The sequence below is a fragment of the Saimiri boliviensis genome, chromosome 7, assembly GCF_048565385.1.
Source record: "Saimiri boliviensis isolate mSaiBol1 chromosome 7, mSaiBol1.pri, whole genome shotgun sequence".
Lineage (NCBI taxonomy): Eukaryota > Metazoa > Chordata > Mammalia > Primates > Cebidae > Saimiri > Saimiri boliviensis.
Window position 1 is genome coordinate 15,988,633 of NC_133455.1, and position 25,191 is coordinate 16,013,823.

Consider the following 25,191-nt stretch of genomic DNA (forward strand, 5'->3'; position numbering starts at 1 on the left):
TTGGAAAATATACATGAATCAAAAGGAAGACAGTCTTTAGTCCCGGGATTGAGATGAGAAATAATAATAATTATTTCGGGGAAAAGAACTCTAGGATATTTAAATTACTTAAATACATTTGTATATTTTTATGTCTTTTCCACAAGAGAGAGTTGTGCTCTCTTGGTAGCAAGTTGTTTCCAGACATTATATGTGGAATGTATTTCTATGCAAATACACAACTGTCACTATTAAAGGCAATATACTTGAAAATTTTTTTTCTCCCTCTTGCACTCTAAAGGCAGTATACTTTTAAAAAATTGGCTAGATATATCAAAAAGTGTCTGACTAATCTGTTTTTTGCTTTTTTTTTTTTTTTTTTTGAGACAAAATCTTGTTCTGTTGCCTAGGCTGGAGTGCAGTGGTGTGATCTCAGCCCACTGCAACCTCCACCTTCCGGGCTCAGGTGATTCTCCTGCTTCAGCCTCCCTAGTAGCTGGGACTCAGGCACCTACCACCACCCGTGGCTCATCTTTGTATTTTTAGTAGAGATGGGGTTGTACCATGTTGTCCAGGTCTCGAACTCCTGACCTCAAGTGATCTGCCTGCCTCAGCCTCCCAAAGGGCTGGGATTATAGGCGTGAGCCACCCTGCCCAACCCCAATCTGCTTTTGATGGTCACTTAGGGCAAGTCAAATTTTAAGCTATTTAAAGAATGCAAAGTTGAACACATTTATGTATTCATATTTTTATACCTGTTGTGTCTATTATTTTTAGGATACATTCCTGACAAGTGGAATTACAATTTTTAAAACATTTTTATTTTTCTTTGTTCTTCCCAGGCTTCCTTCAGTCAGAGAGGAATAACACATTTTTTTAACAGTAAATTTTTTATCGTGACATAGTGCACATCCAGAACAGTGCGTCACTCATGAGCATGCAGTTTGAGGTTTCCGTGAGCACAACTGTGTAAACTGTGCTCAGATCTAGAAATGGAGCATTCCTAGTACCCAGACCTCCCCTTTGCTCTCCATTCAAGTTACTCCTCCTCATCTCATCCTCCAAAAGTCATTTACAATGTTCGCGTCATCCACAGTGCCTCCCTTAAGACCGCCACTATCTTGACCTCTAACATCGTAGTTGAGTTTTGCCTGTTTTTGAACTTTATGCAAACAGAATCATAAAGTATGTACGCGTTCCTGTCTCGCTGCTTTTTGTTTTGTTTTGTTTTGAGATGGAGTCTTACTCTGTCTCCAGGCTGGAGTGCAGTGGCACAATCTCAGCTCACTGCAACCTCCACCTCCCGGGTTCAAGTGATTCTCCTGCCCCGGCCTCCCGAGTAGCTGAGACTATCAGCGTCCGCTACCATGTCCAGCTAATTTTGGTATTTTTAGTAGAGATGGGGTTTCACCGTGTTGGCCAGGCTGGTCTACATTTCTTGACTTCGTGATCCACCCGCCTTGCCTTGGCTTCCCAAAGTGCTGGGATTACAGGCATGAGCCACCGCTCCCAGCCTCTGGCTGGCTGCTTCTGTCTGTGAGTATATTGTTAATTTTCGTTGCTGTGTGCTCTTACGTTGCTTGATACTACACATTAGCACTGTACTCTGCCCTTGTTAGGCATGTGGGTAGTTTCCAGTTTAGGGCGATTTCCCCGGCACCGCCATGACATCTTTGTACACATGCTTGGGTGAACAGAAGTACGCATTTTTTGTGTCCGGGAGTGGAATTGCTAGGCGATGAAGGATGCCAGTGTCCTTGCTGACATACCTGTGATATAAATGGCCATGTTTTCCTGCAGAAAGGTAGAAATTGCACTTTGATGATTACCTAACCGTTCTGAGTGTTGGTGGTTGCATCTGTAACAAGGGGATACAGCCCCTCCCCGAGTGCTGGGAGGAAGAGATGAGCTCATCATTGGAGCCATGCCCACAGTAAGTGGGGAGCCCTGACTCTAGGTTGGCAGCCTTAATGAGCTGCTGGAGATGCTTGAGAATTCTGAGCTGTAGATTTTTGAGGAGCCCGAGGCCAAAAAACAATGAGCAGAAAGTGAGGTGACCAGTTGGCCCCAGAAATTAGCTGCCTCTGTAACAGGAGGGAAACAGTGCTTAGCAGTAGGGAATGCTGGGAGGATCGAGGTCACAGCTCCCCAGTCCAGCCAGTGTTTTGGAAAGGTTTGCATGAACTGTGTATAGTCCCTAGGAACCAGACCTACAGGCCTCTAGCGCCAAGGTACTCTGGGCAGACAGGTGATGTTACTTCGTGCTGAAGGCTGGCTTTGGGGTTGGACGGACTTAGAGTTCAGGCCCAGCTCTGCCGCTGTGTGCTGTGGATCTTAAGTGCTCTCTGAGCTGCAGTTTTCAAATTACAAAACTGAGATCATAGCCGGGCGCAGTGGCTCACGCCTGTAATCCCAGCACCTTGGGAGGCCAAGGTGGGTGGATTACTCGAGGGTCAGGAGTTGGAGACCAGTCTGGCCAACAGAAACTCCATCTCTACCATACAAAAATGAGCTGGGCGTGGTGGCACATGCCTGTAATCCCAGCTACTCAGGAGGCTGAGGTGCAAGAATTGCTGGAACCACAGAGGCGGATATTGCAGTGAGCTGAGATTGCTCCACTGCGTTCCAGCCTGGGTGACAGAGTATGACTCTGTTTCAAAAAATAACAACGACAACAAAAACCTGAGATAACATTCACTCACTTATTGAGTTGTTTTGATGATGAAGTGAGAAACACAGATCACTGTTTAATGTTGTGCATTTTTTAGAGACAGAGTCTTGCTCTGTCACCCAGATTAGAGTCCTTCCATTTCTTGGCTCCACCAGGTTCTCCATACATTTCTCACTTATGTGTCTCCCAGATCACGTCCAACACCAGCCTGCACCCTTATTTCCTCTCCCTGTTCATCTGTCTCTGAGTCTGTGACTATACAAAGCCCCTTTCTCAACTAGGAAAAAACCCATATTCTGGAGCGGAAGAGGAAGGGTCAGACAAGCAGATGCAAGTTTCTCTAGGCCTGGCGTGGTGGCTCATGCCTGGAATCTCAGCACCTTGGGAGGCTGAGGCAGGCAGATCGCTTGATTCCAGGAGTTTGAGACCAGCGTGTGCAACGTGGTGAAACCCTGTCTCTCTTAAAAACAAAAAACAAAAATTAGCCAGGCATGGTGACGCACGCCTGTAGTTGCAGCCACCCAGGAGGCTGAGGTAGGAAGATCGCTGGAGCCCAGAAGGCCGGGGCTGCGGCTGCAGTGAGCTGAGATGCCAAGGTCGTGCCAGTGTTCTCCAGCCTGGGTGACAGAAGTGAAACCCTGCCTCAGGGAAAAAAAAAAAAGTTTCTCTTTAGTGGACTAGGGAAGGTCAGAGGTTGGGCGAATGGCCTGGTTCATGACTGCCCTATCTCGGGAGCTGTTAGTAATAGTTTTGTTACCATCACTAAGGCAGTTGGAACTGATCACTGGAAAGAACAGAAGTCCTTCCTCTGCTGCTTCCCCCGGTGCTCGCTTTTGCCATGGTGGGAGATGCTTGGAGAAGAGGTGCAGCAGCTGATGGGGATGAGCAGAAGAGTATCTGCAGCCTCTCCCCACAGTCAGGGATGTGTTTTTCTGTCTCATTTTTCTCTCTTTTCCCCACTTCTCAGTCTCATCGGATCAGATCGAGCAGCTCCATCGGAGATTCAAGCAGCTGAGCGGAGACCAGCCTACCATTCGGTAAGATTGGCAGCGGGTTTGGGTGCTAGGTGGGTCCCTGCCCTCTCGGATTTCTCGTTCTGGTTCTTTCCTTGAATGCCGAGTGGCTCTCAAAGAGCCCCTGGGTGGCCCCGTGTCCTGCAGCAAAACTGTAGGTGTTTTAATGCTTCTGGTCTCTTCTAAGACAGGAAGTTCCCAAATGGTGAGGAAAGAAGCACTTGGGTTTCTGTGAGAATCACACAATAATAAATTACAGCTAGCTGGGAAGTGAGGAAGGGCTCTTCAGCCACCCCCTGCCCCACCCTGACTTCCTCAGATGAAATGTGCTTGGAATCTCAGACGCACATGGAGAACCTGTTAGATTCCAGGATCCTGGCAACGGCTGGGAACACAAAGATGGGTCAGTTGTGGTGCAGCCCCAAGCAGGGCCTCAGGCCGGCATCAGGACCCCCCACTCCCCTTTTTCAGAGTTAGTTCCAGCCTCAGGTAAGAAGGGGGTGGCTGCTTCAAATTTCTGTTAAGGAAAATCAACGCTGAGTAGCTGGGATTACAAGTGAGTGCTGCTTGAATTACTTGCAACTAGGTCAGTGAGAGGTCCTTGTCAGTGAGTTGATCATCACACACAATTCATGAGGAAGCTTCAAGTTGAACAAATTTCTACCATAAACTTCTAACAGGTGTAGTTTCCTAAATAAGCATTCAGGGTCTCTGGTTTGTTAGAACTTTGAAACAAACCTTTTAATACTCCAGGAAAACTTCCTTCTTAGTAAACAGACTTAAATTTCCCCTAGGTTTTGTGGAAACTGACATGTAAATATCCATTTTCTCTTGTGTATCTAAACACGGGCGTATGGTTAATCCAGTTTTTTTGAGATGGAGTCTTGCTCTGTCGCCAGGCTGGAGTGCAGTGGCACAATCTTGGCTTACTGCAACTTCTGCTTCCCAGGTTCAAGTGATTCTCCTGCCTTGCCTCCAGAGTAGCTGGGACTACAAGTGCGCACCACCATGCCCAGCTAATTTCTTTTTATATTTTTAGTAGAGAAGGGGTTTCACCATGTTGGCCAGGATGGTCTTGATCTCTTGACCTCGTGATTCACCTGCCTTGACCTCTCAAAGTGCTGGGATTATAGGCGTGGGCCACAGTGCCCAGCCTATATTGCATTCTTAAATCAATTTCCAGAGCTCATATTCTGACGATCTCATGGTTCTTGTGGCCTCTGGTCTCAGTTTGATTGCATCCAGGGCTGACTTAAAGACAATTAGAATTTATACCTGTAATTTTACATATCTTGCCCACCTAGCCCAGTGGAGGAGAGAGACCCTGAGCCCAGTGGAAGGGTCACCTGTCTTCTCATTGGCTCTGATGGGGTCACATGCCTGAGTTTGAGCCAGTCATCATGGCCAAAGACCAGACATGCAAATATTTCCCCCAGAGCTGTAAGGGCCAGGGGTCTGGTCTCAGTTTCCTACACGGGCAGGGATGGAGGGTAGGTGGTTTCACTGGGGCCAGGTGAATCCTCCTGGGGCCCTAGGCTGAGGAGTTTGTAGGGTGACATAAGTCGGCCGGGCACTGAGGTGTAAGGAAGAGGTAGCCCATGTGGATACTGGATGTTGGAAAACAGTGTCAAGGGGATGCTTTGCTTATTTCTTTAGAGGTTCATGAGCAGCCTGGGCAATGGAGCAAGACCCCTCCTCTACAAAATATTTAAAAATTAGCCAGGGTGGTGATGCACATATGGAATCCTAGCTACTTGGGAAGCTGAGGCAGGAGGATCTCTTGAACCTGGGGGTCGAAGGCTGCAGTGAGCTGTGAGTGCACCACTGCACTCCAGCCTGGGCGACAGAGAGAGACCCTGTCTCTTAAAAAGTTGCTGTGCATCTGCTGTGCGCCGGGTGCTTGGTACCTATCCTGGTAGGTGCAGCCGCCGTGGAGCTCACGGTGGAGGATGTGGGAAGGCAGAGCCCCTTTGTCCTCGAGCAGTTTCCCAGCCCTGTAACAAACCGCCTTGGACTTATCTGATGCATCTGGCGTTAGATCCATCCAACCTTGGGTGGTGAACTTTAGGCTCATACTCTACATGCATAGAGATGCGGAGGCAAAATCCCAGGCTTCGGAGTCCAGCTGTGTTTGAATCCTTCACGCCATTGGCTGTGACGTCAGGCTGGTCACTTTGTTTCTCTGAGGTAGTCTCCGCCTCTGGAAAGTGAGCGTGGTCACCAGGGATTTGATTTGAGCATTAAAAATGAGCTGTGGGCTGGGCTCTGTGACTCACGCCTATAAACTCAACACTTTGGGAAGCCAAGGCTGGAAGATCGCATGAGCCCAGGAGTTCAAGACCAACCTGGGCAACACAGCGAGACCCCTATCTCTAGAAAAAAAAACATGAGCAGGTGCAAGCAGGGCAATTTAGCTCTAAGCTGGGTTCACAGGCATTCGGCAAATGGGGCTGTTATTATTCCACCCCATCCTGAGGGTCTATCTGAGTGTGGTGGGGGCCCAGATGCTGTGTGAGGTGGAGGATGTGCTGCCATTGGAGGCCCCGCCCGCTTTTAGGTTCTCGGCACTGAGCCCCTGATGCATTGCCTAGCACCCCATCATAGGCTTATGGGGGGACCTACCAAAATGGCGTTCCCTGCAACAATTTTTTTCCAACTTGAGTGTGCTCGACTCACCTGGGGATCTTGCCGCCATGCAGGTTTTGCTTCTGCAGTCTCAAGGGTGGGGCCTGAGACTCTGCATTTCTAACAAGTGCAGCGGTTGCCCAGCACTGTGGACAGCGCACAGTAGGTCCTCCAGGGTTGAGTGGGCAGAGTGGCCTCCTCCTGCAGACTGTGCTGATGGCGCCAGACTCCTGCCTTCCAGGCCTCACCTGCCCGGGCTCAGCTTAGAAATGTGAGTTGTTGGTCCTGCCCTGCCACCCAAACCCTGTTTGCCCCTCTCCTGTACACCCATCCCCAGGACTGCCCTTGCACAAGCCCTCAGTGTGTCTGCATGGCAGGATCATTCAAAGGACCCAGTGAGCAGCCCCTGCTCAACAGCCCTCAGGGGCTCCCTAGTGCCATCAGGGTCATCTTTGTGCTCTTTATGTGGCACTCACAAAGGTGTGTAGATGCTGGCTTCTGCGTTACGGAGGCCTCAGTGTGGACCACATCCTCCAAGATACCTCTCCTGCCCCCTGTAGCCCCACAGTCTCCCCCTGGGGGTGCCCCATCCCCACATTCACAGCACAGAATTATAACTGACCCCCATCCCCTTCCCCCAGCAGACCAGCTTCTTAGTGGGGTAGGAACTGATCATCTTTTTCCTTGGCCCAACGGCTGTGTCCAGGGCCTGTAACACAGTAGGTGCTGTGAGAGTAATTAAATGAATGAGTGAAGGGATGAATGAATAAATGAATGAATGAAAGCAATGAGGAGTGAATATAATGACTAACAAAGTTCTTGACAACACAGGAAGCATGGCCCAGTGAGGCCTGTTGCCATTAATAGTACTTCCCTCGTTAGGTTTACATAATCCAGGTGAAAGAATTTAGCAGCAGTCCTGGCTCGTAGAAACAGCTCACAAATGTAAGCTCTTATTATTTGAAGCTGTTTTATGTGCTGCACAGCAGGAGGGTATTCTTCCGTCTTTTTTAAAATTTTCGATAGGGTCTCATGTTGTTGCTCAGGCTGGTGTGCAGTGGTGCAATCTCAGCTCACTGCAGCCTTGACCTCCCAGGCCCAAGTGCTCCCCCTGCCTCAGCCTCCTCAGTAGCTGGGACTACAGGTGTGCACCACTTTGCTAATTTTTCGTGTTTTTATAGAGATGGGGTCTTACCCATCACCCAGGCTGACGTCAGTCCTACAGAACCCCACAGGAGATAGAGGTAGGGACACTCACTTTCCCTATTTTAGTGATGGGAAAGTAGAGCTGGAGAGAGGCCACGTATCCGGCCCTGGGTCACGCGGCTTATAAGTGGAGGAGCTGGGATTTGAACCCAATGCCAAGATCCTTCCGTAGGAAGCCAGGGGCATTGCCTCGATTTACGAGTGGTCTCTGAGGACTTCAGTCTCCCTGCCTCAGTGCAGGGGTGTGTTTGTCATTCCCATCACCACCGCCCTGGTCTCAGAGCTTCAGAGTCAGTTTCAAGGTTCGTGTCAGCTGCACATAGTGACAACCCTGGCCCAGCCTGCAGGAAGGAGGTGACAGACCACAGCTTCTTATGCAAACAGGCCTACAGGAAGGGCCTCCTCCCAGAACTACTTTGCCTAATCCTAATCCACCCTCCAGGGCCTCCAGAAGGGAGACAGGGCAGCTCTTCAAGGTTCCCCTGAGCTTTCCTTGCCTGTCTTTGCCTGAGCAGCCCTGGCTTGGGAACTGGTCCCCAGTGCTGTCTCCACCCTGCCAGGGCTTTTTTAAGTGACCCGAGGCCTGGTCTTCAACCCCCTCAGATCCCTGGCATGTCTTGGAAGCTGTCCAACAGGCCACTGACCAGGGGCTGTGCTGGGGTTTCAGAGCATGGACAGAATTCATTTTCTTTTCTGGGGACATACCACCACATGAGCATGGCATTGATTGGGGTTCCTAGTGAAGACCCCTGGCACCCCACTGCAGTCTGTGATGGGGGAGAGGGTGCCACTCCCTTTGCCCTCTCCCTCTTAGAAAGCAAAGGGCCCACGTGCTTATGAGGATCCCACAGGAGGCTTGTGAAGACCTTGAATGCGAAAGGCCTTTTAAAAATGATCATTCAAAACCCACAGGCTTTAGATGCAGATTAATAAGATTTGTAAGTTGCAAGTTGCACTTAAAAGCTGAAAGAAGAATTGAGTTTCTAAACGTGTAGCTTGGCAAATTGAATATAGCTTTACAAACTCCCATGAGGCAACTGATGGACCAAAATTGATTTTATTTTTAAGCCACCATTGCTTATCTGTGTTGGGTCTGGTCCCATCTCTTTCCAAGATCATCTCAGGACATCTAGGGGAGGGTGCATCATATGGCCTTGAAAGCCCCACTTCAAGGCTTTACTTCCACGTGGGTTCTTTATGGAGCTCAGTTCCTGATTTTTAGAACATTCATATTGTTGGCTGGGCATGGTGGCTCACTCCTCTAATCCCAGCACTTTGGAAGGCTGAGGTAGGAAGATCACTTGAGGTTGGGCATTCCAGACCAGCCTGGCCCACATTATGAAACACCGTCTCTACTAAAAATACAAAAATTAGTTGGGTGTGGTGGTGCGCGCCTGTAATCCCAGCTACTCGGGAGGCTGAGCAGGAGAATTGCTTGAACCTGGGAGGGGGAGGTTGCGGTGAGCCGAGATTGTGCCACTGCGCTCCAGCCTGGGCAACAGAGCAAGATTCTGTCTCAAAAAAAAAATTATTTTGTTATATTCCCTTTTTAAAAGAGGTTACCCCAAAATTGAATATGCTTCAGGATCCTCAAGACCTGAACGCATCCAGACCACAAAGTACTGAGTTCTGTAGCCTCTTGGCAAAACGCCTGAATAGGAAAAAAAGGAACGTGGATGGAATTCTAACGCGCTCATTAGCTTCCTACCGTGTAGGTGGCCCTTTGTCCTCAGAAACTTTCCTGCAAGTGGAAGAGACCTCCAGGTAAACCTGTTAAAAGGTCAAAACTTTAGATAATGAAAGAAATGCAGAAACGGCTTCTTGCACTTTTTCTTTCTCTTGTTGGGCCCCTTAACTGGTGAACGTTTTGAACAGCAATTTTTAACTTCCTGATAGCACCCTGTCAGGCTTATAAATGCCAGATATAGACGCTATGGAATATTTCGGACATAGTGGTCAGGCCATTAGGAGGCTTGATTAGATAAAGCCACGTTACAAAAATATTTTTAGATTCATCAAGCCGTTGAATGTGGAGTAATTCCAGAGGTAAATGCAGCCACAGACGTACACAGGGAAGAGAAAAGGACTCTGTGCTCCTTGTCGAAGGCCACCAGCACGTAGCCCTATGTTCTGATGGCTCAGACAGCTGGGTACCAGCAAAGCTTCCTGACTTCAGGTTCTGGTTTTCCTCCCTCAACAGTGTTCTTTTTTGTTTTCTCTGTGACAGTCTTGCTCTGTCACCCAATCTGGAGTGTAGTGGCACGATCTTGGCTCACTGCAACTCCCCCCTCCCAGGTTCAAGCGATTCTCCTGCCTCAGCCTCCTAAGTGGCTGGGATTACAGGCACCCACCACCACACCCGGCTAATTTTCTGTTTTGTTTTGTTTTTGAGACAGAGCCTTGCTCTGTCGCCCACGCTGGAGTGCAGTGGCATAATCTCAGCTCACTGCAAGCTCCGCCTCCCGGGTTCAAGTGATTCTCCTGCTTCGGCCTCCCAAGTAGCTGGGATTACAGGTACATGCCATCATGCCTGGCTAGTTTTTTGAATTTTTAGTAGAAACAGGGTTTCATCGTGTTAGCCAGGTTGGTCTTGATCTCCTGGCCTCATGATTTGCCCACCTTGGCCTCCCAGAGTGCTGGGATTACAGGCATGAGCCACCGCACCTGGCCCAATTTTTGTATTTTTAGTTAGAGACAGGGTTTCACCATGTTGGCCAGGGTGGTTTTGAATTCCTGACTTCAGGTGATCTGCCCACTTTGGCCACTCAGATTTCTCGGATTACAGGCCTGAGCCACTGTGCCCATCCCCTCAGCAGTGTTGTTACCACTCCTTTGCCATTTTTGAAGTTAGCACAGGGTTGGCCCAGTGTGTAGCTCACACCTGTAATCTCAGCACTTTGGGAGGCCAAGGTGGAAGAATTTCTTGAGTCCAGGAGTCTGGGACCAGCCTGGGCAACATAGTGAGACTCCGTCTCTCCAAAAAAAAACTTAAAAATTAGCCAGGCATGGTGGCATGCACCTGTGGTCCTAGCGACTCGGGACGCTGAGGTGGGAGGATCGCTCAAGCCCGGGAGGTTGAGGCTGCAGTAACCTGTGGTCTCACCACTGCACTCCAGCCTAGGTGATGAAGCGAGACCATCTCAAAAAGAAAAAAAAGTACAGGGTTGTGTGCAGAAACGTGAGCCCAGCTGCCATTAGCTGAGTGCTCATATGAGCCAGGTGCTGGGCTCAGCACTCACGTAGTCTGAGGTTGACGTTATTATCCCCATTTTACAGATTAAGCAACTGAGGCTGAAGAAGTTAAAATGACACAGTAGGGTCTCAGTTCGAAAGCAAAGCTGGCTGATTCGAGAGCTGTAGCACCCAACCGCTGCAATGATTTGCTCTTCACACATCCCCTTTTCACCTAGTCACTTGGCTTTGCTTTAACCTGCCTATGATATGACCACTTTTTGAGAGGGTGGGCAAGGTCTCGCTCTGTTCAGACTGGGGTGCAGCGTTGCAATCATGGTTTACTGAAGCCTCCATCTCCTGAGCTCAAGCCATCCTCCTGCCTCAGCCTCCTCAGCTGTAGCTGGGACCACAGGTGTGTACCACCAAATCCAGCTAATTTAAAAAAACAAATTTTTTTTTTGTAGAGATGTGAGTCTTGCTATATTGCCCAGGCTGGTCTTGAACTCCTGGCTCAAGCATTCCTCCTACCTCAACCTCCCAAAGTGCTAGGATTATAGGCATGTGACACCGTGCCTGACCTCAACAGCTTTTTTTTTTTTTTTTTTTTTTTAAATACTATACTCACAAAGAAGCTGCTGAGGCCCTGCCTGGCTCAGCTGGCTGTTTCACCATCAGAATTTAATATATTCCAAAAGGCAGGGAGTCTTCCCTTTAAAAGACTCAGCTAGGATGTGCACATTCACTTAAAGAAGAAAACCTGCTATGGTAGCTGTAAAACTGCCCAGAAGAGACAGCGGGAGTGAGGCAGCTGGACGCGCACATCTGCTCAGGTGAGAGTGTTAAGGCAGACGTGAGGAGGAGAGCCGCCAAGGGGACCGTTTGGTGTGAAAAGGTACGGAGGCGTTCCCAAGGCCAAAAGCAGCTTTCTAAATGGTCTGAGTATCACTAGCGGGTACTCGCATATAAAACTTTTATAGAGATTCTTTTTCCCACGATGGTGGGTACTGTCATGGTCCTTGCTTATAAGCCTGCAGGTGTCCAGGGCCTTGTGTGGTAGGTTTTAGAGCTGAGGATCCTGTGGGGCTAAAAAGGGGAGGTTCCCCCTCCCCTCCTGGGGTGCTTCTGTTGTGATGCTTGCGTGCGTGAGGGGTAGTCAGAGACAGAACACTAGCACATCAGCCAGTTTGTGCTATAGCATGAGAAATACTAAAGGTTATCTGGGCACAGTGGCTCATGCCTGTAATCCCAGCACTTTGGGAGGCTGGGGTGGGCAGATCACTTGCGGTCACGAGTTCAAACCCAGCCTGGCCAATATGGTGAAATCCCATCTCTACTAAAAATACAAAAATTAGCCAGGCATGGTGGCAGGCGCCTATAGTCTCAGCTACTCGGGAGGCTGAGGTAAGGAAATCTCTTGAACCCAGGAGGTAGGGGCTGCAGGGAGCCAAAATTACGCCACTGCACTCCAGCCTGGGTGATAGAAATACGTGAAAGGAAGGAAATGGGGTAGACAGACACCCCCGGAACCCAAGGGAGGAGAGGGTCCTTGGGCTAGGTTGTCACGGAAGGTGCCCTGAGGATACCACATCTGGGGTGAGACCAGGAGAGAAGGAGCCGGTGTGTGAAGAGAAGAGGGAGGGAGCTGTAGGCAGAGGGCCCAACACAAGCGGGGAACGGGAGACGGGGCGGATCGCGGAGAGTTGCCTTGGCTGTAGCAATGACTTGGGCTTTTTTTGTCCTTGAAATAAAATGCACAGATGTGGCCTGAAACACCCCCTGCATGTTAGCTCCTACTTAGTTTTTGAGCTTGCTCTGTCACCCAAGTTCACGTGCGGTGGTGTGATCTTGGCTTCCTGCAGCCTCAACCTCCCAGGCTCAAGCAGTCCTCCTCCCTCAGCCTCCCAAGTAGCTGGAACTTACAGGCATGTACCACGATGACCAGCTAATTTTTGGATTTTTTTGTAGAGATGGGGTCTTGCCTTGTTGCCCAGGGTGATCTCGAACTCCTGGGCTCAGGCAATCCACTCACCTCAGCCTCCCAAAGTGCTGAGATTGGAGGTGTGAGCCACAGTGCCTGGCCAGGTCCTCCCAGGACCTCTCCCCGGAGCTCCTGACTCACAGAGCAACTGCCCATCTACTTGATATCCAGATGGCATGCTGCTTAACATGCCCCAAAGCAGGCCGGGTGTGGTGACACATGCCTGTAATCCCAGCACTTTGGGAGGCCGAGGCAGGTGGATTATGAGGTCAAGAGATCGAGACCAGCCTGGCCAACATGGTGAAATCCTGTCTCTACTATAAAGATACAAAAATTAGCTGGGCGTGGTGATGCATACCTGTAATCCCTGCTACTCGGGAGGCTGAGGCAGGAGAATCACTTGAACCCAGGAGGCAGAGATTGCCGAGATCGTGCCAGGCACTTCAGCTTGGAGACAGAGCAAGACTCCATCTCAAAAAACAAAAAACAAAAACAAAACAAAAAACCCAAAGCAAGCAACTCCTCATCCCTCCCAGAGGTCCCCCATTCCTCTGTGGTGAACGGCAGCTGTGCAGGTCCCTACGGTGTCACCTTTAATTCCTCCCTTCCTCAGCCCTGCCTCCAGTTCGTCAGCAGACCGCCATTTCTACCTCCCAACAAGCCCATTTCTACCTCCCAACAAGCCCAGGAGTTGCTGCATCTCTCCCCTTCTTCCTCTGCTCCTCCACCCCGCCCCCATCCAGCCACCATGGTCTCCGGCCTGGGCCACTGCGACAGCCCCCTCCCTGGTCCCCCTGTGTCTGTCTGCACTGCCCACCCCGCATCCAGGCTCACAGTCCTGTGTGGGAAGGTCCGGTGAGGATGTCTCTTCTCTGCTGAAGATGTTCCGTCTCAGCCACCGGGAGTCAGAGCCACCGCTGAGGCCCCTCAGTGTCCGGCAGGCCCCCGCCACACTCCTCTCCCCAGTTCTTTCTGCCCGAGTTACATGAACATTCTTTCTGTTCCCCCCATTGTCACATGTGCCCTGGGAGTTGAGAACCTCCCCCTCCTTCAGGTCTCTGCTCAAATGTCACCTTTGTCCCTGTGGCCTTTCCTGACCACTTCATTTAAACTCATACCAGCCTCCTGTGGTCCCCATCCCCCTTTCTCTGGTGAATTTTTCTGCAAAGTAGAGAAACGTCACTGGCTGAGATACTCGATTTCGCACCTTTTTTGTGCTCTCCTGGATTCTCCATAAGGGATTGCGTCTGTCTGATTTACCTCTGTAGCTGGCACCCGGAACGGTACCTGGCTCCTAGAAGCGGCTCAAATGCTTGTCGCAGAGTTGCTGCCACTGTAGGAAGGAAATTCCAGGTGTCAGGGGAAGTTGGGGGCTGACAAGGGGAAGGGACAGGGATGAGAAGGCTTTTCCCCGGGGGTTGGTCTTGGTGACGGTACCCAGCTTTTGGAGGAGGCATTTGCCAGGAGCAAAAGGACCAGGCCTTTCTTGCCAGAATCTTCTGTGCAAAAACGTGGTTAGGAGAATTGCCTGGTGCATTTGGACAATTCCGGGTACTTTGAAACATTGAGGGATTAAGAGGCCAGCATGTGCATGTGAATTGCATTAAAATGCAGGTTCTGTAATCCCAGCACTTTGGGAGGCCAAGGTGGGAGGATCACTTGAGTCTAGGAGTTCAGGACCAACCTGGGCAATATACTGAGACTGTCTTTACAAAAAAAAAAAAAAAAAAAAAATTAACTGGGCATGGTGGGGCACACCTGTAGTCCCAGCTGCTCAGGAGGCTGAGGAGGGAGGATCACTTGAGCGCAGGAGTTGAAGGCTGCAGTGCGCCATGATCACACCACCGTATTAACGCAGGCTCTGATTCAATAGGTCTGGGGTAGGGAGGGACAGCACATCTCTAATAAGCTCCCGGGTGATGCTGATGCTGCCGGCCCAGGAACCACACTTTGAGTAGCGTCACTACTGGGAAGACATGTGCTGAATGACACGCAGTCTCTGCCTTCAAGAGTTCCTGTGGGGCCTCAGTTTCCCTACTGTGGGAAACAGCAAAGCTGAATGGTGAGCGCAGGAAGGGGAACTCAGCGGGGAGTTGGGCAGGCAGCCCTGCAGAGGAAAGACGGGAGTGGCCTCCCTCAGTGCCGGGAGCCCAGGTGGGTGGGCAGCGGGAGGCAGGAGCTCCAGCCTGAGAACCTGGGCCTGGCTGCACCCGCCCCTTGGAGGTCGGTTAGCCTTTCGGTGGGTGGAGGGGCTGGGCAGCTCTGAGCTCAATATCCCTAGAACTTTGCAACTGAGCTGGGCCCCAAAAGCCACCGGAAACCAACCTAGACCACGAGGCTTGAGGAAGAGCCCAGCAGAGTCCTCGGTGGTGTTTTGAGTCGGGTCCTTCCCTTCTTGTCGGCCTGACGCTTGTCATGTCCTCTTCCTGGGTCCCACATGGGGCCTCTCAGGCTGGGGGCTGGGTGGGAGCAGGTGGTGGAGGACGAGCTCTCTCGCTCTTTCTCTCTCTTTAAGGTAAAAACGCACAACCGGAAGGAAGTGGTGAGAGTGAGGAAGCGCGTGAGATGGTTCGAGCCAGCGGTGGGGGACAGAGCTGGAGTTCTGTGCCAACTCTAGCTGTGTGACTGCGGCTTAGTCTCTTTGCCTCTCTGGACCTTGTGTTCTGGTCTATAAAATGGGATCATCATTGTTGCCACTTGTGATTATGTGGGGTGATTAAGTGTGCAATGCTTAGCACAGCTTGACATCACAAGAGCCCTTTGGGACTCCAGGGGAACATTGTCATGAATGCCCGGGGGATTGTGTTAAAAATGCAGGTTCTGTAATCTCAGCACTTTGGGAGGCCAAGGTGGAAGGATCACTTGAGCCCAGGAGTTCAGGACCAGCCTGTGCAATAAAGTGAAACCCTGTCTTTACCATGGCACAAGCTCCCCACCCCAGGAGACCTGGAAAGTGTGTGGCTCTGGAGCCCACATGGGCACCCCCCTACCCCTGATGGTCACCGGGGCAGGACCACTGGCCACTGAGAATCGGCTCCTGCCGAGGGCAGTGACCTGCCTCTACCCTGGGCTCTGAGGTGAGGCAGAGCCTGTTCCCATAGCTGCAGCCTGGGCTGACATACCCTCAGCGGAGCCGGTTCATCCAGCCCAGTGAGAAGCTGGGGAGGAAGGAAAACAAAACTGACAGGAGTATTGACAGAGCATGAAACTGATGAAACGGAAAGGTTCGCCCATCCTAAGCACTGGACTGAAGGCCTGTGCTCTTCTTGTTGAAAAGGGATGTTGGCAATTTTTAGGGAAAGTCCCTGAGGGCCAGGCTTCATGCCACTGCCTGAGCCAGCCGGCATCGTTCTTAACAATGAGAAGTGGCTTCATCTCTCTGCCTCAGTTTCCTTATCTTTAAAATGGGCACAGGCCTGGTGTAGTGGCTCACACCTGTAATCCCAGCACTTTGGGAGGCTGAGGTGGACGGATCACCTGAGGTCAGGAGTTTGAGACCAGCCTGGCCAACATGGTGAAACCCCGTCTTTATTAAAAATACAAAAATTAGCGGGGTGTGATGGCACGCATCTGCAATCCCCGCTACTCAGGAGGCTGAGGCACGGGAATCACTTGAGCCCCGGGAGGTGGAGGTTGCAGTGAGCTGAGATGGCACCACTGCACTCCAGCCTGGGCAACAGAGCAAGACTCTGTCTCAAAAAATAAAAATAAAATAAAATGGGCGTAACTACCTACTTTATAGGGTTGTTGTGAGCCCTGTGTAATAATGTAAAACTCTTAGAACAGTACCTTACATTTTGAGTGTACATAGGTTAGCTGCTATTATGTTATTATTACTGCTATTAATACTGCTGCCACAATTACTGTTGTTGCTGCCGCCATTGTTACTGTTACTATTTTAAACTTAAGAGCTCACCCTGTGTCAGGCAGTCTGCCCAGCACCTTATGTGGATTTCTCTCATTTGATCATGTCAGCTCCAACATGGTACCTGGGTATTCCTATGATCCCCATTTTACAGATGAGAAATAGATGAGAAATCCACAGCTTGGACATGTGCCGTGACTTACTCAAGACCATGTGCCTGGCGAGGGGCAGACCTGGGCCAGCACCGCTCTCCCCACCTCGTGTTTGACCGTGAACCATCCCCTTTGATGCGGGAAGGATTAGGTCTGCACCCGTCTCACAGATGAGGAAACTGAGGCTCCAGGAGTCCCTCTGGAGCTCCACATGGTCCCTTTCTCAGTCAGGGATCTGGGCTTTGGAAAATGGGTTCCGTTTGACCAGCTGAGGAGAGTTGGGAAGCAGGGTGTTGAGGGTGAAAGCCTAGCTGGACTCTGCCGGGTTTCCGAGCTGGCTCTTCCACGCCCTCACCGGGTGAGCTGGGGCAGGTCCTGAACCTCTTTGTGCTGAGCCTGAAGTGTCAGGGATAGTGGGCGCCCTCGTGGGGTTACGGCGGTAAACAAGATGGCTCTGGCCAAGTCGTTAGCACACTTGTGAGCTGCTGTCGCTGTTGTCATCGGATCGTGATTTCGTAGAATGTGATCATCTCTCCTGGTAACCTTGACTCATTCAGGAATCTGGTCTCTCTGTTCTGCCCCTTCCTGTGGTCCCCTCCCACTAATGAGGAAAAAGGGCAGGACATCTCGCTGTCTGCGAGCAGTGAGGGTGGCAACTGCATAGAAAAAAGTGTGTGTCACACGCCGAGGGACTTTGACAGACGGAACATGTGACAGAATGTTCCCGGCCCCCAAAAGCCCCTCGCCTTCCCTCCCGATCACCCCCAACTCCGGGGTGGTTCCCCATCACCCTGACTTCTGGCTGCGGAGGTTCCTGTTGTCACTTTTTGTTCTCTATGTCAATGGAGTCACAGTGCAGTAGCACAGTGGTTCTTTTTTTTTTTTTTGAAGACTTAGAAAATTTTAACAGCTTCATGGAAATGTAATTAACATATTATAAAATTCACCCATTGAAAGTGTGCGGTCCGTTTTAGAGCACTTCAGAAAGAAGCTCCGTACCCGTCAGCCTCCGTCCCCAGCCCCTGGAAACCACACCTCTCCACTATGTTTCTCCTTCCTGGATGTTTCCTATAAATGGTGTCGTACACCAAGGGGCCTTTTGTGTCTGGCTTCTTCCACTGAGCAGCATGTCTTCCAGGTACAGCCATGCTGTGGCGTGGATTAGAACCTCGTTCCTTGCCAGGTGCAGTGCCCACACCTGCAATCCCAACACTGTGGGAGACCGAGGTAGGTGGATCACCTGAGGTCAAGAGTTCGAGACCAGCCTGGCCAACTAGTGAAACCCTGTCTTTACTAAAAATACAAAAGTTACCTGGGCATGGTGGTGGGTACCTGTAATCCCAGCTACTTGGGAGGCTGAGGCAGGAGAATCATTTGAACCTGGGAGGCAGAGGTTGCAGTGAGCTGAAATCATGCCACTGCACTCCAGCCTGGGCAACAAAGTAAGACTCTGTCTCAAAAAAACAAAATGAAACAAAAAAAACCTTGTTATGGCCAAAAAAACCCTTATTTTTTCACGGCTAAATACCATCCCCTCTCTCCCGGCCAGCTGTCCTGAGTCTGCCTCTTTTTTTGGAACTGGGTTCCTGGGAACCTAAAACATGAGTCTTCCCTGATGTGACTCCTGGCTTTGGCCAGACTCCACGAGGGAACTCAGCTGAAAGGCCTGGGTGGGAGGGACAGGGACACAGGGATCTGGGAACTAGGGCCAGGTCCTGCCATACCTCTCCATGCCTCCATCCCCACCCGTCCAATGCGTAAAACAGGGCAGCACAGGAGCCGGTGAGGCGTTCGTGGAATCTTCCAACTCAGACAGCTTGGAATCTGTGTCTGCTTTGCCTCCTCCTCGCCAGCATCTGTCTGTCCTAGTGTTGAATCCCACTTCCAATGACTGTCCCGCCGTCACTTCCCACCCGGATGTCCTCCTTTTCAGTGGGCTGATAACCCCTGCCTTCCCCACCTGGGCCTGGCCCCTTATTCCCTAGGATCGCAGCCTGTGCGCTGGGTCCTTCCCAAGACCTCCACTGCCCATGGAGGCCCATGTAGCAGAAGGAAAAGGTGAGCAGGAAGCGGATTCAGAGAACCCAGGACGGCCTTCTGTGAAGGGCAGGGAGGAGGGCAGGCAGGTGAGGGAGTGGCTGACACCCCTGCCTCTGTGCCTGCAAACCTGCAGCCTCTAGGACCCAGCAACGCCTGTGCCAGCTCTCGGGTGTCCTGTGAAATTCCCTCTCCGCTGTCCTAAGCCAAGCTTCTCTTGTTAACAGATAAGGTCTCACTGTGTCACCCAGGCTGCAGTGCAGTGGCACCATCATAACTCACTGTAACCTTGAACTCCTGGGCTCAAACGATCCTCTTGCCTCAGCCTCCTGCATTGCTGGCTGGGACTGCAGGCCCACGCCACCACCCGTAGCTGGCCTTATTTTTAATTTTTTTAATAGCTTTAGTGAAATGTAATTCCCATAATACACATAATTCACATAATATAACTCAGCCATTAAAATGTGCAATTCCGTGACATTCGTTGTAGGTACAGAGTTGTGCATCCAGCACTACAGTCAACATGAGAATGTTTCCATCACTCCCAAAAGAAAGCCGTACCCTCAGCGGGCACACCACATGCCCCTCTCCCAACCCCCTGACAACCACCAGTCTGCTTTCTGCCTCTATGTGCTCACCTATTCTAGATAGTTCATGTAAATGGAATTGTGTAATATGTGGCCATTTGTATCTGGCTTCTTTCACTTAGCATAATGTTTTGTTTGTTTTCTTGAGACAGAGTCTTGCTTTGCCATCCAGGCTGGAGGGAACTGGTGCGATCTTGGCTCACTGCAACCTCCACCTTCCGATTGAAGCAACTTTGGTGCCTCAGCCTCCTGGTAGCTGGGATTACAGGCATGCACCACCACACCTGGCTAATTTTTGTATTTTTAGTAGAGACGGGGTTTCACCATGTTGGCCAGGCTGGTCTCGAACTCCTGACCTCAAGTGATCTACCCCCTTGGCCTCCCACAGTGCTGGGATTACAGGCATGAGCCACTGTGCCTGGTCTCACTTAGCATCATGTTTTTTAGATTCATCTATGTTGTAGCATGTATTGGTACTCGATTCCTTGTTACGGCTAAAAAATACTCCCTTGTGGTTGTAGTGAGCAGAGATCACACCATTGCACTCCAGCCTCGGTGACAGAGTGAGATTCCATCTCAAACAAACAACAACAAAACAAAAAATCTCATTGTATGGACCACATTTTTTTTCTATAATTATGAGTTGACAGACATTTGGATTGTTTCTGCTTTATGGGTGAGCAATGTTGCTATGAAATTCATGCACAGGTTTTTATTTCTCTTGGGCATATCCCCAGTGGAATTGCTGGGTCATCTTTTAACTTCACGTTTAACCTTTGAGGACCTGCCAGACTGTTTTCCAGAGCTCCAAGCCAGCACCCCACTGCTCTGAATACTGACCTGGGGTTTAAGGATGGGCTTCAGGCAGTTTCCAAAAACCCAGAATCCCATAAATCCCACGTCTCTGCATTTTTTTTTCTTTTTTTTTTTTTTTTGGAGATGACCATCCATTTCACCTCTTGGATTCTCAAAAGTCTCTCAAGGCCGGGTACAGTGGCTCACATCTGTAACCCCAGCGCTTTGGGAGGCTGAGGCCAGAGGATTACTCAAGCCCAGGAGTTGAAGATTAGCCTGGGCAACGCATCAACACGTTGTCTCTACAAAAAATTTTAAAAATTAGCTAGGCGTGGCGGCCTGCATCTGTGGTCCCAGCTACTTGGGAGGCTGAGGCTAGAGGATTGCTTGAACCCAGTAGGTTGAGGCTGCAGCGAGCTATGATCGCACCGCTACACTCCAGCCCGGGGGACAGTGAGACCCTGTCAAAAAAGAAAAGTATCTTGAGCCTCCAAATTCTCCCTGCTCTTGCTCAGTCTGACCGTTAGGGGAAGGGGCGAATAAGTGAAGTATATTCCAGTTCTGTCTCTGGAACTAACTCTGAACTATTCTTGTGGGGCCTGCTGGGGATCCAGAATATAGCTCGATACAGGATGAAAATGCCAGCTGACATCTGCCGCTTTTCTTACTCTCTTCCTGGTATCTCTCCTTCTTGGAAACCAGCAAGGAGAACTTCAACAATGTCCCGGACCTGGAGCTCAACCCCATCCGATCCAAAATTGTTCGTGCCTTCTTTGACAACAGGTGAGCATTTTCCCGTGAACCAGCCCGGTGGCAGGTACCTTTGTCTTGTGTGACATTTCATTGCTCAGCGCGGCCCTTTGAGCTGTGCCCAGAAGAAGGGGCTAAGCTGGATAGGGGTTACGAGCACAGGTTTGGGGTTGGACCATTCTGGATTTATAGCTGGGTGACTGGGCAGCTCACTCAAGCTCTCTAAGCCTTTGTATTTGTTATCTCTGGCTGTCCAGAGATACTAAGTTTCGGCTATCCCAAAACTGAGTCACTTAAGACAATAGCCAGGCATGGTGGTGCGTGCCGGTCGTCTCAGCTAGTGAGGAGGCCGAGGTGAGAGGATACGAGGCCAGAAGCTCAAGGCTGCAGTGAGCTGTGATCGGACCACTGCATTCCAGCCTGGGCAACAGAGTGAGACCCTGTTTCCAAAAAAATAAGAATAAAAAAATGAAAAATTACAATTAAAAAACAATAATTTCTCTTAGAAAAATTATAAGAAAATTATTGAGGAAGACTTTTTAAACAAGAAAATTCAAGGCTGGGCATGATGGTTCATGCCTGTAATCCCAGCACTTTGGGAGGCCAAGGTGGAGGGATCACCTGAGGTCAGGAGTTCAAGATCAGCCTGGCCAACATGGTGAAACCCTGTTTCTACTAAAATTATAAAAATTAGCGGGGCGGAATGGGTCACACCTGTAATCCCAGCACTTTGGGAGGCCGAAGCAGGCAGATCACTTGAGGTCAGGAATTCAAGACCAGCCTGGCCAACATGGTGAAACCCTGTCTCTCTTAAATTATACAAAAATTAGCTGGATGTGGCCTCTTATCCCAGTCACTCAGGAGGCTAAGGCAGGAGAATCTCTTGAACCCTGGAGGAGGAGATTGCAGTGAGCCGAGATTGTGCTGCTGCATTGTCCAGCCTGGGCGAGAGTCAGTGAGATTCCTCAAAGAAAAGAAAAGAAAAAGAAAAATTGGTAAGCGTTTATTATCTCACCATGTCTGTGGGTCAGGAAAGGAATCTGGGTGCACATTAGCTGCTCTCGGTCTCCAAGTCCTATGAGCTTCAGCCAAGGCATCAACTGGGGCTGAGATCTCACCATGTGGCTCACCCAGGGAGGCTGTTTCCAGCTTCAGCCTGTGGCTGCTGGCTGTGGGCCCCTCCACGGAGCTGCTCACGGTGTGACGGCTTCCTTCCTCCAGAGCCAGCTCTTTGAATGAAACTCAGGGCACATCCCACATGGAGGCCACTCTCTTTTTTTGTAACTGAATCTCAGAAGTGATTCCCCATCCCTTGTGCTCTCTTTGTTAGAAGTTAAGTCACCGGGTCACCCCACTCTTGAGGAGCACAGGGACGCGACTACCAGGAGGCAGGGATTTTGGGGGCCATCTGGGAGGATGCCTCAGTTTCACCATCTCTAAAATGGAGATAATTGGCCGGGCACGGTGGCTCACACCTATAATCCCAGCACTTTGGGAGGCCGAGGCCGGCAGATCACTTGAGGTCAGGAGTTTGAGACCAGCCTGGCCAACATGGTGAAACCTTGTCTTGACTAAAATTATAAAAATTAGCCAGGCATGGTGGCGCACACCTGTAATCCCAGCTACTTGGGAGGCTGAGGCAGGAGAATGACTTGAGCTTGAGAGGCGGAGCCTGCAGTGAGCTGAGATCGTACCACTGCCCTTTAGCCTGGGCGACAGAGTGAGATTCTCTCTCAAAATAAAATGGAGAAAATCCTAGCACCTGCCTAGCAGGGTTGCTGTGAGGGTTGCTGGTGGGGGGTGTGTGGGGAAGTATGAGGTTATTCATACGTTCATCACCGTGGCTTACAAAGAGGTGCTCACCTTGGCCCGAGTCCCAGAGCTGAGGCTCAGACCAGAGCTCATGCCCCAGATGTCCAGTATTATCTCAGGTGAAAGACTTGGGTGACTACGATGGAGCCCGGAGGTGGCCGGGGCTCTGGGAGGGGATGTAGGGGTGGGCACACCCTCCCTATGCTCCTGGGGCCTGTGGCAGGCACACCGAGGCCAGCCAGCCCGTGTGCCCCAGTGTCTCTGTGTCTGCAAGGATGGCTGGGAAACGGAGGACGGGCAGAAAGAGGAAGGACGGGAACAGGTGTGGCGCGGTGATGAGACCATGGGACTTCCCTGCTGGGTTTTGAGCTGTGCAGGGAGGAGCCACTCACCCTGGTTCCGCACGGGAATATTGAGTGTTCAGGTGTGGGACTCTGGGCCAGGCACTGAGCCTCCCTGAGTCCCACTAGAAGCTGGGGCTGCTGGTCATGGGGAGGGGTTCCTTCGGCTGCCCCTGGAGATGAAGGGCCTTCCTCTGCAGCCTGTGGGGCAAGGCCTGACCACACACGTGACCAAGAGTTAAGCCGGAGATGCAGGGAGAGAAGGTTCCAGGTGATGGGAACTGTGTGTGCAAAGGCCCTGTGGCACAGGGAGCTTGGGGAGCCCAGAGGGGAGAGAACTGGCTGGGTCACAGAGGGGCCAGCATGGCGTGAGGAGGGCAGGCCACATCGGCAGCGTCTGTGGACCAGCAACAGGGATCTTCCCTTCAGCCTCAGAGCGGATTTGGGGGGTGCTGATGGACTTTAATGTGAGGGTATCAGGGGTGGGGAAGCCAGGTTGGCACTTTGCAGAGGTCACCACGGCTGCTGGTCGGTTGTAGGGGTGGGAACGGGAGGTGGAGGCCAGGGAGGGGCTAGTTGTGGTCCCGGGCTTGGGCCCGGGCTGCCCTGGGGAGCTGGGGAGCAGGGGCAGCTTTGAGCCACCTGGGAGGTTCTAGATAAGGAAGAAGAGCTGGAGCTGGGAGTCGGCATGAGACTGGGTCCCACAGGCATCGTCACAGCCAGATATGTCTGCCCTCTAGAGAGGAGGGGCCTGTGGAGCGGGTGAAGTTTCGCAGTCGGTGGCAAAGTCGGAGTGGAATACAGTGCCCTCCTCCTTTTAAATCCTGGTTCTCAGAGGAAGGACTCGGAGGTGGGCAGTGCATCTTAGACCAGTCCCCAGATGAGCCAGAGCAGGCTTTGGGGGCAGGCTCAGGCCCTGACAGGGGACCTAGAGTTGGAGGCACTGACAGGAAGACGGCACAGGAGCCAGAGCCCAGTGGGCGCCTGTGTGTGCATGTGCATGTGTGCGTGTGTGTGCATGTGCGTGTGTGTGCGTGCATGTGTGCGTGTGCATATGTGCGTGTGTGTGCATGTGCGTTGTGTGCGTGCATGTGCGTGTGTGTGTGCGTGTATGTGTGTGTGCATATGTGTGTGTGCATGTGTGTGCATGTGCATGCTTATGTGCGTGTGTGCGTGCATGTGCGTGTATGCATGTGTGTATGTGCGTGCGTATGCGTGTGTGTGTGAGAGTGCGTGAGTAAGCGCACACATGCACGTGTAAGGGGTATGTGTCCGCATGAGGCTTGTTTCCCATAGGCTCGGGTGCCACTCTGGCCAGTGGTAAAGCTGGAAGTGGAAACTTCTGGGGTGGATGGAGGTGGATTTCACAAGGGCGTACGCCTGTCCAAACACCAGATCTGTGCATGTTAGTGTATGTTCTTATTTATTTAAAAAAAAAAAAAAAAAAACTTGACCCAAGGTGATTTGGCTGTCAGCTGTCACCTGTAGAAACTGGGATTCCACCTTGGGTCTGTCTGCCTCACGATCCTGGACAGACTCAGGAGTTGTGTTTTTGGCTCTTGGGGTGGAATTCACGCCCCTGCCAGGCTGCTTTCCATGAACAGTGGCTCTCCAGGAGACGGGGTGTGGAGAAAGGGCCAGGGCAGATACCTCCCTGTTTTCAGAAGACATGAGAGCACACTGGGCATGCAGCTGCCAGACTTGGGGACAGGCTGACGGAGGTGAGGGTCCGATTTAGAACAGAGCCATGGGGGGACTGGCACAGGCGTGGGGCTCCCTGAAGGATGGGGGCAGGGACCTCAGTCATTTGGGGAATATTGAGTGTTCAGAAGGTAGGCGTTGAAACAACTGGCCGTATCTCAGGAGGACTCCAGGCAAGGACAGGTGGGAAGGGTTGGTAAGTTCTGGGCTGGCGTGGGTAGCTGAGACCACCCTGCAGCCCTGAGAGGCCAGGTGGGACTGGGGGTTACCAGGAGAACCGGGGAGGCCCCAGGAGGGTGCTAAGCAGTGGGTAACAGGTTCTGATTTGCATTTTGCAGAGTTCACTCAGGCTGCATATGGAAAGTGCAGGCGGGGCCAGGCAGCTGCAGAGGCCAGGAGAGAAAAGGAAGGATCCCAGGGAATCGACTAGAGGCATGAAGCTGGTGGTGGTTGGATGTGGAAGTGTTGAGGGCATCCTGGAGACTCCGGGTCTGGAGCTGAGGGC

General features: G+C 51.2%; 1 protein-coding gene across 1 annotated transcript in view; it reads left to right on the plus strand.

Annotated features, from left to right (window-relative positions):
• TESC (tescalcin) overlaps positions 1 to 25,191 on the plus strand; it is a 60,884-nt gene that overhangs the window by 21,961 nt on the left and 13,732 nt on the right. The window contains exons 2-3 of the mRNA XM_039471770.2: positions 3,618 to 3,687; positions 20,785 to 20,865. Of these exons, the coding sequence (XP_039327704.1) occupies positions 3,618 to 3,687; positions 20,785 to 20,865 (151 nt within the window). The remainder of the gene's footprint in view (positions 1 to 3,617; positions 3,688 to 20,784; positions 20,866 to 25,191) is intronic.